At 37.7% G+C, this 14969-nt stretch overlaps 1 protein-coding gene across 4 annotated transcripts in view; it reads right to left on the reverse strand.

Moving 5' to 3' along the window:
- The window catches only part of LOC131060384 (vesicle transport protein GOT1), a 112937-nt gene that overhangs the window by 39695 nt on the left and 58273 nt on the right, over nucleotides 1-14969 (reverse strand). For 2 of the 4 annotated variants that reach the window (XM_057993584.2, XM_057993585.2), the window contains one exon: nucleotides 11918-12109. The exons of 1 other annotated variant lie outside the window; for it this stretch is intronic. In XM_057993584.2, the coding sequence (XP_057849567.2) occupies nucleotides 11918-11945 (28 nt within the window). In that variant the 5' untranslated portion in view covers nucleotides 11946-12109. Of the gene's footprint in view, nucleotides 1-11917; nucleotides 12125-14969 lie in introns of all 4 variants that reach the window. One more of the 4 variants, XM_059219904.1, reaches the window with a different exon arrangement.

Below are 14969 nucleotides of genomic sequence, written 5' to 3' on the forward strand. Positions count from 1 at the left end.
TCTGTCTATTTCGATCTCGAATGCTCCTCTTCTCCGCTTCTTCCAACCCTATTTCATTATGCAGACCTGTTTTGGACAAGAAAGTGCAAAAAGAAGTGAAAAAAAATATTAAAAAACACATCCAGACACAAGAGTCTTGTGTCAAGACTTGCGAGTTTGAGTCTAGGACTCCGTCGAGTCTCATGCCAAGACTCGGTGAGTTTTGGTAGAGACTCTTCGAGACTTGACTCAGGCGTCCTTGACAAGTCGACTCAACAAGCCTCAAGACTCGTGAGTCTCGTGAGTCTTTGGAAAAACTCGTCATGTCAAACTATGATTTGCAATGTAAGGTGGGTAAGGTTAGCGTTCCCAATTATGATGGTTCAAGTAAGTGTACTGATCATGCATGGGTGCAGAAATTAGACACTTATTTTCATCTTAATCCCATGACAGAGTTAGAAGCAATCAACTACACCACGCTTCATCTAGATGAAGAAGCACACGAGTGGTGGTACCACAAATTAGTGACCTTGGGACATAATAGCATCACTTCCTATGGAAATTTCACTTAGAGATTGACTGGTAGATTTGATAGAAAGGATCTAGAACTCCAGTTCTAAGAGTTGGCTTAGTTGAGATAAGTTGGTTCAAAGTTCCAAAAGTTATAGTTATGGTCACAAATGTGTCGAAGCATAGATTGATTGTTCACTTCATGGAGGGATTGCCAAAACCACTTCGTGGTTGGACCAAAGAATTTAATCCTAATACCTTGCAGGATGACATTAAGAGGGCTAGAAACATGAAGAGTCGACCCCTAAAAACAGATTTCACCCAAAACTATTTTAGAATAAAAAAGATAAGAACACCTTAGCTAATGAGGTTCGGAATGAACTTCATAGAAAAAAGTTATGTTTCACTACAAAGAACCTTGGGAACATGGCCACAAGTGTTTGGAAAGGGAAAGGTACATTACATTGAGGTCATGTCAAATGGTGAGGAGGAAAATGTAGTCAGCATAAAATGTCTTTTCAAATAATATTATTTGTATTACATGGGTTGTCACTCTCGGGTAGTTATGTGCTAGTTGATTGACGATTGTGTTACTCTTGGCAATCGTTGAGCCCTTTAAATATGTTGTGTACCGCCAAGGAAGGTAGCATGGTATAGTTGGATCAATTGTAATCCTTGCCCAACCATCTCTGGTCTTCCTCTCTGTAATAATTTCATGTGCGAATAACGATATATTTTACTACTATGTCTGGTATGCATTGTCATTTGTATTATTATTTCCTATATTTAATTTATCAGATATAGCAGTAAACATTTTGGTGACGTTGCCAAATCGAACTTGAAGATTTGAGAGTACCCAAGAGTGGCGACAAGCATGGTAGAGTAATGGAATACTAGTAACAAAAAGTGACAAGGAAGAAACATTGAAAGATCAATTGATGCAAGACTTGGTAAACCGGTGGGAAGTTTCGGTCGATCAGTACATGCAGAGGGAAGCTCGAGAGAGAGCAGTCCCTAAGAGCACAATATGCGATGAACTCTCATAAAACCACGCAGTCTTTAATCTTCTCGAGAGAATGCCAAGGCCGTTGGCACAAAATTTGATTGAATTTCAAGACTAGTGGGAGGAAAGGAACAAAGAGCAACATCGGCAACAAATACTACAACAATACGAAGAAAGAACCTATAGGGAGGAAGAAGAGCAGGATACTCGTAGCAATTAATGCCCCTACGACCAAATAAGGACCAACGTACCAGAGACACTCGAGAGAGGGGGGGATTAATAGGGAGATCTCTCTGCCTGAGAGAGAAAAGTGAGGAGACTGTCATTACGGGGAACCGTCGAAAGTTCAAAGAGTCTAGCGAGAAGTAGGAGTTGAGGTGCCAATAGAAGCCATAGTCAAGAGAGAGAATAATTGTGTACATGGAGTGAGTTGGAAGAGGTTGCCAGAAACCTGCCACTCCCGAACAACGAAGTAAGTGAAGATCCTGCCAACTAGGCAAAGAACCAAACCTTACACTTTGCTTCAAGAGAAGACTCCGAGTCTACAAAGAGTACCAATAGCCCATCCATACAATCAGTACGAGACGAAAGGGAAGAAAGGAACCTCCAAACCGAAGTTGCCGAAATTTTTGAAACCAATTTGCACCGTATCAAGAACTTGTCCCTCGCCAAGGAACCGAGACTAAGGGGGCCTAAGCCGAAGACTCCAAGGAGGAGAGAGTATAGAAAATAAGAAAGTGATAAGGCATAGAACACACAGAAGGTGGACATGTAGAGAGCTCACGTGTGGCCGAGAGTGCAAGAGAGGCATAGGGACACAGACGAGCGAGATGGCTCAATTTGGTCGAATACACATGGTACCATTCGAATGAAAACAATGATGAACACCTAGGAGAAGCAAAAGCTCCCGAAATTCACAAGGGACGAATTAGAAGATCCCGTACGCCATTGTAAGACTTGCATAACAATCTAGGAGGTGAATGGTCAAGACTCAAGACAATCATGATTACTAATTGAAGGCATTTCCCACCATGCTATAGGGAATCATCATCGACTAGCATGCAGACCCGGCAAATCAACACAAGGTGTCATGGAACGAAGAATGTACGAGCATACAATTGTAGGCTCAAGAAGTTGTTGAACAAGATGGAGAACCACTCAGCTGACGGGTTGAAGAAGAGATGGTTCATCGAGGGATTGATCCCCTTGCTACACAAGAAGATGAAAGTAGTGCCTCCGTCCTCGTATGCCGATGCTTACAATCGAGCGATGGACATCGAGAGTGAAAACAAAACATCCTCTCGAGGGAAGAGGAAGACTAACGATGACAAGAGCAGCCCAAGTTGAGACGAGTTAAAAATCCTACTTTTCTATTGTCTATCAACACAACAAAGCAGATGATTTATAGTAAAGCGATCGCACTCAGCAAACCCAAACAGAGGCTCATTTCCTATTGTTGTTCGTATTGGGCTTAAAGCACAATCTGGTGTGTATGCTTGTAGTGTTGTTTTGAAGACTTAGCCATTAGAAAACAGATTATATATAAATTGTCTTTTCTCAGAATATCTGATTTATAAAGAGTCTGTAAAGAGACATTGAACCGTCAGTCTATTATTAATACATTATCATTATTGGGTTGTAATGTCATGGTCTCTTGCCTATGATTAAAATTGTGTTCCTAAAGCTCTGATGAATTTATGAGTTAAAGTTTCCAACAACTGTTCATATAAGTTTGAAATTTGAGTACGAATATTTCAGTGGTATCAAAGTTTGGCATTCGGCCAGCCTGTGGATTGATGAGTGACAAGGATCATAGATACCAGCTAAGAGAAAAGAAGATGGTCATGGGCAACAAGGAAGAGGCAAGTCCCCAAGAGTTCATTAGTGAGATTAGAAAGCTCCATACCGGCGTGAGGGATACCATGATGGAGATGGATCAACTTTTAAGAGGAATGAACCAGCAACTAAGTAGTGGAAGGCCTATATGAAATGGAGTTGAAGGCAATAGTTATGGAGGAGAAAAGATTTCAGCTAGTGGTGAGAAAGCTTCAGTTAATACAAGAAGCTCCATGGCCAAATTTCTGAAAAAAGCAGCCGTAAGTCTTCAGGAAGAACAACCTGATTTGGAGGAAGACATGACAAGATTTAAAGCAGCCGTAAGTCTTCAGGAAGAACAACCTGATTTGGAGGAAGACATGACAAGATTTCATGATGCATATAATCCTTAAGCCCTGCATTACACAAAGATTTGACTTTCAGGGACTTCTATGAGATGAAGAAAACAACTAGGCCTAGGAGAAGAAGGTATGAAGAGAGGCAAGACATTCAACACCGTTTGGGAAAAATCACCACTCCTAGTTTTGATGGTGTTGGTAACTCCTCAGCAAGGGTTTTGGTTGCAGATATTAGACACATATTTCTCATTGAATCCAATGCTTGAAGAAAAGGCTATCAAATTTGCCACCTTGCATCTTGAGGGGATAGCTCACAAATGGTGGTACCATGGCATGATAACCCAAGGGCATGATTCCAATACAACCTTGGAAGACTTCAACCAAAGTTTGATAGAAATGTTCGATAGGAACAATCCAAAGACTCATTTTAAGGAGTTAGCACAGCTGAAGCAAGAAGCTAAGGTGGAAGACTATGTAGCAGAATTCCAAAGGCTTGTGGTAATGACTTTTAATGTGTCAAACAAAAGGCTTATAGTCTTCTTTGTGGAAGACCTAGCTAAACCCCTTAAAAGGTTAGTAAGAGCATTTGATCCAAGATCATTGCAAGAAGCCATCAAAAGAGCTTTGAATTTTGAAGATTCGGTCACTAAAGAAAGATGGAGTTCCAAGCAAGCATCCCCCATGCTATCAAAGAAATATTTTCAGAAAAGCATGATACCGCCTAAGCCAAATCAAATGATGTCTAAAAACAAGCTGTGAAGGAAAAATCTATGCTTCAAATGCAAAGAATAATGGCAACCAAATCATAGGTATTTGGGAAAAGGACAAATACACTATATAGAGGTAGTCTCCCATGAGGATGTAGATGAGAAAACATGGGAAGGTTTGGATACAAATTTGAAGTTTCTTGAGGACAAGCAACATTCAACACAAGCAAACTGTGGTGTCCTCGATAAGACGTCAAGTCGGCTAACTCATCTATTTGAATTTTGATTTAATTAATTAATTATTAGTAAATGGAATTATTGAATAATTAAAATAATGGGCCAAATTTGTCTAAGTTTTTGGCAGATAGTGCCTGGGTCAACTTTGTGGTAGTTTATCAGGAGGTCGACTTTAGGAAGATTGGCATATATTTATGGGCTAGTTGAAGGATAGGTCATTGAATAAGTTTTTTGTCCTAGCATTAAATGAACGCTTGCTAGCTAGGGTAGAAATCTTAGCAGGCATGATAGGAGGGACGACGCCCCCACCTAACATTTCTCACAGCTATCACCCGTTGGAGCTAGTATTGACACTTGGGGCGAGAAAAAGGGATGGGGGCTTCTACAGGTAGAGACAAAGTCCATTGTTCCTTGCTTTTGTTTAGCGAGATAGCAAGCCAACATTTCGGTAAGGGAAAGAGACGTTGAGGTTTTCTCTAGGCATGGTTGGAGATGCTCGTAGGATAGGCATAGCGGCTGGAAATAGATTGCAGCCCAAGTGGGGACGAGTCCATAATCCTACTTTGTTGTTGTCCATCGACACAACAAAGTAGGTCATTTCTAGTGAAGGGATAGTGCTCAACAAACCTAGACAAAGGCTCCTTGCCTGTTGTTCTTCATATTGGGCTTATAGTGCAATCTAGTGTGTATGCTTGTAGTGTTGTTTTGAAGACTTGGCCATGTGAAATAAGATTATACATAAATTGTCTTTTCTCAGAAATCTGATTTATAAAGAGTCTATAAAGAGACATTGAACTGCCAATCTATTATTAATACATTATCATTACTGAGTGGTAATGTGATGGTATCTTGCCTATGATTAAAATTTTGTTCCTAAAGCTCATAAGTTATGCATTGTCCCACCATCATAAGTTATGTATCTAAGGTAAAATTCGTTCCATTGGTGACCTATATTGTAATGTCCTAGTTTGACTTGTTCACTACCTTGATCAAGTCTAGTAAACCTTATTGTTGCCTTTACTCTTGAATTTGGCCTCCAAGGTGCTAGTTTATTGCTTAAACATCATTATTTATATTTCTTACAACTTTGATTTTAGATTAATCTCATTATTCTTAAAAACTTTTGAATAGATCACTTTACCCCTTCCTTCCTCCTCTAGACATGAGTACTACTTGGCACGTAGATGTCCATACTCTTATATAGATGATTTAGCCTAAGACATGAGGGAAACATCCACAATTAAAATGTCCATAACTTAATAGTCTAATCCATGATGATGAGCCATTGCATCTTACTTGTTGCATGGGAATAGACCGTAGGGCTAAATTATTATTTTTAAATATATAATAAAGATGATTGTACTATTGGGTGATGGATTCAACCTAAGCTATAAAGACATGCAAACATCCAATCCTAAGATGTGAACACAAATGCCAAATCAAAGAAAAATACTCTACTAAACTTGAGATTTCACACTTCTTATCAATACCTTTCTCTTTTAATCCACCTCAAAGTTATTTTAGGATTAGTAATAAGCTTGAATGTTATCTATTACTTTATCTTTGGACACCCCTTCTACCTTTTCCATTTCTCAATCCTTACATGATTATCTCCTTTCCCACTATCCTTTAGAATCCAAGGTCCACATCAGCAAACTCTCCGAAAAAATCATAGCAAGCCACCTACACTTTTTCTTCCCTCTACACAATCCACACCATTACACATCTTTCCCATTTGAAACTACAAGTTGTATGCCACAAATAGAAGTAAGAAAACCTCTTATTCATCTTGTTGTGTAATCCTAGGATCAAATTATTGGAATCCATTGACCTAGTAGTCATCTTAAGCACTTGAGGAATTGTTAGTTTCCCTTTTGTTGGTTATCCAATTGTCTTCCTTTTTCAATCACCTTTTTTTCCTTCCATCCTTTTCTTTCTTCAATTCATGTTGTTATTTTCAATTCTTTCTTCCTTTTTGTTTCTTATTTTAATTAGTAACCTCCTTTGATTTTCCTTATTTACCTCTTCTACATTTGATTTTTTATTTTTCTTTCAATTATACCACATCTCATCATGATGACACGAAGGATTATGATCCATGTATGTGTATGTGAGGACCAACTCTTTCCACATAGCTTGATGTAGCCCCAATCACGTCCTTCTAATTTTCCTTTTATAGCTCTTTCATTATGATTTTTGATGTTTCCAATTGATTTCTTATCCCTTGATATTTTGGTGCTTAATGTTTTACCCTCACAATTTCCATGATCACTGCAATGTTTTTTCATTCCTCTCTTAATAGCATGACCTAGTTGTCCCTCTCTCTTTTGTCTTGTCATTTTTCCACTTAGTCACTTAAGGGCATATGGTGATTATCTCCCTCATGATTATTTATCTTTTGTCATCTCAAGGGGTCATGACCTAGTTGTCCCCCTTCTCCATCACTTTTTCCTCTCCCCTCATCAAAATTGTTGGCAACTCTCCTCTTTCTCCCTTTCCCTTTAACCACTATCCCTAAAGTGATCATCTCTCTTCACTTAGCATCTTCTTTCAGCAATCACATTTTAGGGGGGGCATATATCCTACATCACTCACTCTAGTTACTTCATATTTTTTATCCTTGAACTTTGACACTTGATCTTGATGATGACTACAATTACTATCGCTTTAGGTCTAGCTTGGCCTTTAATCCAACTAGTTCGCCACCTTATAACCATTAACAACATCACTAGTTGCTAATTTTAATTTCAAGTGGTAACCTAATAATTATTGACAACATCATCAATTTATAATTCCCTGGTTGGGTGGAAATCATTAATAACTAGAGTGGCAACCATAAAATAGCCATTAATTTGGGTGGAAACCTAAAACTAAGGTGGTATAAGAACATAAATTGCATGTGTTTTTCCTATCTTTCACATTTTAACCCTTTTTTATAATTTCCTATTTCCCCCACTCCTTAGCTTATTTCCCTTTCAACTTTTCATTTTACCCTCTCCATGTGTCTTGAGTCTTGACACCTCCCTAGGACTTGTTTCCTTATCCCTATGTTCCCCTTTCCCTTTCACATGTCTCCACCCTTCTTATAAGGTTAATTCACACTTTAGCTATTTTTTCATTTTCAACATAATTGTTCCAAAAATTCTATGTTTGTTTATCCTCTCATCTGACTAGCTTATCTTTTCACCTTATATTTATTCCATACCCTTAGCATTCAATATCTAATGAAGATTAAACCACCTCCATTGATCTTGTTATAATCCCATCTTCCTTCTCGTTTAAGCTCATCCACCTCGAGATATGGTACACTTATGCATGTACCCCTTGTGAGAGCACACATTTCCCACCCTCCTTCAGTTACAAAAAATTAATGAAGTCTTATTTAGGTTGATTAAGGTTAGTTCAAATGGTTCCTTCTTGAAATAACCCTAAAATATATAGAAGGATCCTTCCTACCCTCATTAGGACACTATGACACCCTAACACAGTATTGAGACACACTATTACACTCTAGAGTTCTTCATCAATCCATTCAAGATTTGGAGACTTGAATTCTTGGACCATCTATATGAAGATTTTGATCCTCTCAATGCATCATTTTGAAGCTATCATGGAGTCTCTTATGTGATTTTATTCCATCTTCTTCCCTCTTATTGTCATCCTTTTTCCTCTCATCCAATTTCTCTTCAAACTCTTTCTATTTTTCTTACTAATTTCCTTTTTGCTTCATTCTTATTCAGCCCTATGTCATCATTTTTTAGCCTTGTTCCCATCTTGCCTCCTATTGTCTTCTCCTACCAAGTCCTAATTTAATTATTTACATGTCCTAATTGGTAAACATGTTAGGACTTTGAATTTCTTTACATTAGAAAGTGTAATTTCACATTTGATTTGCCATCATCATTACCATGTAGGTCTATGTCATGCCCCATCCTTGATCACCATATTTTTTCCCAAATCAATGAATATAACCTAAATGTAGCAAATAAATTACTATTAATTAATGAATGATCATTTATTAATTTAATATTTAATTTGAATATGAAATAAATGTGACAATTATTATTAATTAATATTTTATTATTACTTAATTAATATTTATTAATGAGTGTTTATTTAATATTATTATTAATTAATTAATATTTATTTATTTATTAATTAATATCTGAAACTATTATTATTGATTAATATTTATTAATGTATGTTATTCATGAAATGATTAATGAAATAAATTAATATCAATATCAAATAGTAGTGGGCCCCGATCATCTAAGGGTCCCACGTAAGGCAGCAATAAGTAAAGTTTGATTTGTCTAAATAAAGGGGGACAATGAAGGATTGCAAACCCATCCTCACATCCCTTCGTAGCATATAAAGGGATGTTAAACATCAATGCAGGGAGGGGAGGAACATAACAGAAATAAGAATTTAATCTGCAAACAAGCAACTGAATCGAATAGGGATAATAGAAATCAGACCTTGACATCATTACAGTCCATATAAATAAAACACTACAGAAGACATCAAATCTTATTACCACAGACATGAATATATACTATGGAGCAGATTTCAAAGGTAGAATTTGCAGATCGAAGGAGTCAGATTTGGCATTCCATAAGATATTGAAATACACAGCAGTTTGATTCAATTCTATAGTTTGGTATGAGATTTCTGTCCATGACATAGAAAATAGTAAATACTGTATATATATACTATCGATTAACCATGCATTGTTGTTTATGACTGCTTATATAGTATAGTGAATATTATTTGTATCTGCTCACTGCTGATTAATGATCGCTATTGCTTATGTCTGATTATTATATGTAAAACACATGCATAATAGTGGATTTCTTTAATATGTTCTGGATGATTATTAAAGTCAGCCATGATAGAGGAAATGAGGAATTACAAGAGGGGTACGGCAATGGGATAATGTCATACCAAATTTAATTCTTAACCCATAGACTGCAGTGATCTAATTCTTCCTCTCTCTCTAATACTTGCAAAGATAGGGAGTGTGTGGGGGAAAGGCGGAGCAAATCAGTCACATGGCAAAAATGTCCCAAGACGGGTAGTAAGCCCTGAGGGAGCTGCATGTAGACTGTGGCATGCACCCTTGGCACAGCAAATCTTCTATCTTGTAAGGTTTAGCAGAATAGGGAAGAGGAGTTTCATGCAATCTATGGGAAGTAAATCAATGATGTATGATAGATGAACAATTTACTGGTGGAATTGTGGAATATCACTGATTGGATTCATGTTGAGATAGTTTTGTCTCCAATTCAATTTAATTTGTGTCACAAGTATGTTGAGATGGATTAATTATGGTTAAAATAGGCCTAAACTTAGTAGGGGGACATTACAGTCTATTTTTGAATTACACGCAAGGGCATTAACTAAGGCGACTTTCCCTTTGAATTAAGAAAAATTTGTACTGTAAATGATTTACAAAAGAATCAAAATAGATTGAGCAAGTGGTAAAATTTATAAAAACAAATTAACACATAAAAAGACATTCTTTAAAAAAAATAGGCCATTTGGAGGTTGAATACCAAAGCCCTAGGCCATTTGGATGTTGAACACCAAAGCCCTAGGTCATTGTCTAAATGCTCATACTAATACAAATGTCATAGAAATATCAACCACACAACTACAAAATTTGGTAAGGCTTGATGCCAAAGTAGTAGACTAGCACTAGGTGCTTGGCACAAGCTACTAGAACTGTATTAATGGTAGCACCAATGTGCACTTTGGCTGATCTGGAAGGATGTGGTGAGTAAAACATGAACAGTAAGATGATTTCAGATTCAGACATAGGGCAGAAAATGAATCAAGAAAAACAGAGCTTAAGGGCAGGACCACAACTGGGGCTGTGTCTGTTGGTAACATGACTGTGGTGGCATTCAAGTCAGAACTGCAACCATGGTAGCATCTCTTGATCATGAAAATTCAGATTGTGAAATGAACAGACATTGTTTCATCTGCAGCAAGCACAAAAATTCTTCTAGGGCCCAAGAGAACCTTCTAGGACTAAAAATGATTCTATTAAAGGAGATTGAAGCAAACGTTTGGATCATTGAGGATTTGGGAAATATTATGGAGAGCAAGGAAATTCTATTATTCAGTAATTTTAGGGAGATTGATAGAAAGTAGAGGACAACCATTGCTGCACCCATTAGTTGTACCCCTTCCCAAGTAATAAAAAAAGTTAGCAAAGCATTTGCCACTATCACTTAATCTGATTTCCTCTTATGGGTTTTTCAGGATAAAATATGTGAGCCCTATGAATTTCCATGACTGCTTTTGCAAGTTTAAATTTCTATTTACGCTCACATATTCTTCTCTCTTAAACAAACTTCCTTTGTTTCAAGCAAGTAACAAGTAGAATTATTTTGTGTTTCCAAAGTTCTACAGGTTTAAGAGCTTACATATCATTGGCACACCCAACCTTCACAAAAGGTATCATACTAAGGTTGTGTTTTAAGTGAAATTAAGGTGAAGGCACATATATAAGAGAGAGACCAAATGTTGGTTTGTAAAAGGACCAAGTGCAAGTGTACCACAGATAAGAAACATGGAAGAGAAAGGGCCCCATGAAAAGTACCATACATCCTCGGAATTTGAGTAAATAACTTAAGCCTACAGAAGGCCTTATAGCCATGATTAGACAATAACAAACAAACAATATAGGCCCTAGAGTATTCCTATAAACACAGCTCATTTACATTCTGAATACAATTGAATGGGCTTATAATAGTGCTAACTATAATGCAAACTAGCTATTTGCATAACCATAAAATAAAAAGGATAAATGCTTTGTGTAAACAACTTTTGGCCAAAGAAATCCCTTCTCTGTACATATTCCCATTATCCTTTCTCCCTGTCACATCTTTTGAGAAATGGTTTCTCAAAAGTTATTGTTTGGTTATTATGGGGTCTACCACAACCATTAAATTTGCAGAGGGATCTTCATCTTAAATGGTTTCTCAAAAGTTATTGTTTGGTTATTATGGGGTCTACCACAACCATTAAGTTTGCAGAGGGATCTTCATCTTTTCATGGAGCGAGTGCATCAGTTTCATTTCTAAGGCAAGTGTCTTCATATTTTCTTAGCATATTCTGAGTTCTTCTATATTATATATTTCTTATTTTTCATCTATAGACATAACAAATTGCATCATTCATTTACTCCAAGAGATATAATATATATAGTCAAACAAAATTTAAGAAGGCTTCGTAAACAAATCCAGGAAACAGAAGTCGGATAGTGCATACAAGCTACAGAGTAGGATGAGTAAACTTACTTTTGACATCATCCATTTCATAAGACATGGTGCAGACTTCAAGTCCAACTTGGCTAAGTTCAAATAGCAAACAAACTGCAAAATCTGAACTGATGTTTCCTCACAACAGCCCTCTTAAAATAGACTGAAATTGAAGTATACTCTTGGTGGGAAATGGCGTGCCGCTATGTACTCCTCTGCTCAGCCTTTAACCTTCCATAAAAAACACTAACAGATGATAAGGTCATAATCTAGGTTATCAAATAAAAATTTCAGGATATAAAATAAGTGTGAGACACAAAATTTGACCACATCAACTTATAAGTAGTATTCTGTCAACCAAGAATAAGCAAAAAAAAAAAGATTTTCGGATCTATGAAAATTTGCATTAACTAGCAACAATGGATAAGAGTGCCATCAACTGGTTGAAGCAATGTGAGTTAATATTATGATACTAAAAAAAATCAGTAAATGGGTAGAAGAAAAAGATAAGCCTGCAAAAGTGCAAGCAGATTTCAAGCCTAAACGCTCCACGATTGACCATGGCATCAGTTTGAAGCATTTAATTGAAAAGATTGGGAGAAAGGAGGAGACTTTTGTTGTTTTGTTGACTTTAAAATTGCTTTTGACACGGACTCTAGGGACAAATTATGGTATAGAATGGAGGAACTTGAGATTTTTGGATTAAATTGTCATTGATGTCAAAGGTTCAGACAAGCCAAACAAGTTTAATAAATATCACATGCTTGCTGGACCGACTTGTTAGTTTTAGAAATCAGATTGACAGTAAGAAACAGAAAACATGAAATGCACACATAATACAGTGATACCCTGGGAAAACCTCCCTCTTGGGGGTGAAAAACCCAGCAAGAAATGTCTCAGATCAGATTGAACAATAACACAGTGGCAGATTACAACTTCACCTGTCTTAGGGCACACATCAACTATAGCAAAACTTATCTGAATCTGGAAGAAAGAGTGTATATGCAGGTCACTGTCAATCTGAGACAGAATTCAGCAGCCTTGACATACTTCACAAGCCCTTGAACAAGTTTGGCAGCCCTGGATGGTATTTGCTCAGCCTTATGTAATGTTCACCCAGCTTGGTATGCAAGTTCGCTCTACCTCGAGGATGATTGCCCAGCTTGAGAACTCCAATTCGCTACCTTCGATGGATTTACCAATGCAGATATAATTCGCTTGAGTTGTATCCTGTGATCCTTGGTTACATTGCTTATATATGATATGATGCTCATCATTATCCCTTGGTCGGCCTTGCATATTTTGGCACCAAGATATAATTTGAATTCACAAAATACATATGGGTCAAGACCCATCTACAAGATACATATCAATGAGTCTTACAAGTTACAAGTTAAATCAATCGCCCAAATAGGGCCTGCCCCAATTTGAGTTAACATACAAAGTAATCTGCCAAAATGCTAAGGCTGACAAGCCAATTAGCATTTAGGTGTACTAGGTCAGCCCTAGAAGGGATCCGACCTAGCTACACATCAACACTCCCTCTTAGCTAGGGAGGATTCCTTCTGAACAAGTCACGTTGTGACAACCACCATGGCTACTCCCATGGATGCAACACATAAGACGTTCACTATAGCTACTCCCAGAAGATGAACAAACACAATATGGAATTTCTTCCATGATACCCACCATACCTACTCGTAGAGAGTGGGCCCACCATGCCTACTTGTAGAGGGTGGAAGAGGGCTTTCACCTCAAACTTCTCCCAGAGAAGAGTGCATTACCACCATGCCTACTCGCAAAGGGTGGATCCACCATACCTACTCACAAAGGGTGGAACGAGGGCTCTAACCTCAAACTTCTCCTAGAGAAGAATGCATCACCACCATGCCTCCTCATTGAGGGTGGAACGAGGAATTTCACCTCAAACTTCTCCCAAAGAAGAATGCATTAACCAAAAGATGTGGCTTCCTCTGATGAAAGAAATTGGCTCCCTTTGAGCATGACAAGCTCCCTCTGAAACTAAAGATGTCAAGCTCCCTCTAACATTTCCTCCTTTTAGAAAAGGAAGTCTTCATTTGACCTTTGCTCCTCCTAAGTGTCCCTATGCCAACTTCTGCAGAAGAAGCAAGAAGAGTAGACCTGAATTTGCAATCTCGAGCAAAATGATCATACTTGTCACACTTAAAGCACTGGATGTGAGATAAGTCCTCCTTCCTTTTTGATTTAGCGGCAGGATCTGAATCTTTGTCTCTATCCCACTTTCTTCCTTTGCCTTTATCCATATGCGAAGCAAGGACTTGATTTTCTACATCATAATGATCACACTCAATTCCTCTTGCTATCAACTGTGACTCTTCTTGCATGCAATCTGCTCTCAAACGATCGAACTTGGGAAGTTCTGATCTTTCACTAATTCCTTGAATGTAAGACTCCCAAGATGTCGAAAGACCATTGAGAGCAAGCATGGTCAAGTCACTGTCATCAACAACCTTCCCAATGGATGAGAGTCGATCTCTCAAATCGGAAATCCTCATAAAGTGTGCTATGACGGATTCACCTTTCATCATCTTGATGTGATGAAGCTGCTACTTCAAAGCTAGGGCACGGCTGGTGTTGTTGATTTTGTACATCTCTTCCAATGTCTTGAACATTTCACTGGCAGTCTTCGGCTTGGAGATGATCGGTACAATATGATCCTTCACAGAGTCAACCAGCATTCTCTAAGCTTGAAAATCTTTCTTCCTCCATGAAGTCTTTTCCTCTTCTGCCTCAAGTTCAATGGATGATCTCTCCACAAAGTCTGCAAGATCACTTCCATTCAATGCAAGCATGATTCCGAATCTCCATGACATGAAGTTGGATGCACCGTCCAATCTATCTTCAACCCTGAGACTATTCAACATTTTGAATGAAGTGATAAGAGCAAATAGGAAGAGGAGGAACAACTACAATCAATCCGATTACTCCTAATTCGAACCTAGCTCTAATACCATGTTAGTTTTAGCAATCAGATTGACAGTAAGAAATGGAAAACATGAAATGCGCACATAATACAGTGATACCTTGGGAAAACCTCCCTCTTGGGGGT

This window comes from Cryptomeria japonica, chromosome 4 (assembly GCF_030272615.1).
Source record: "Cryptomeria japonica chromosome 4, Sugi_1.0, whole genome shotgun sequence".
Taxonomy (NCBI): Eukaryota; Viridiplantae; Streptophyta; class Pinopsida; order Cupressales; family Cupressaceae; genus Cryptomeria; species Cryptomeria japonica.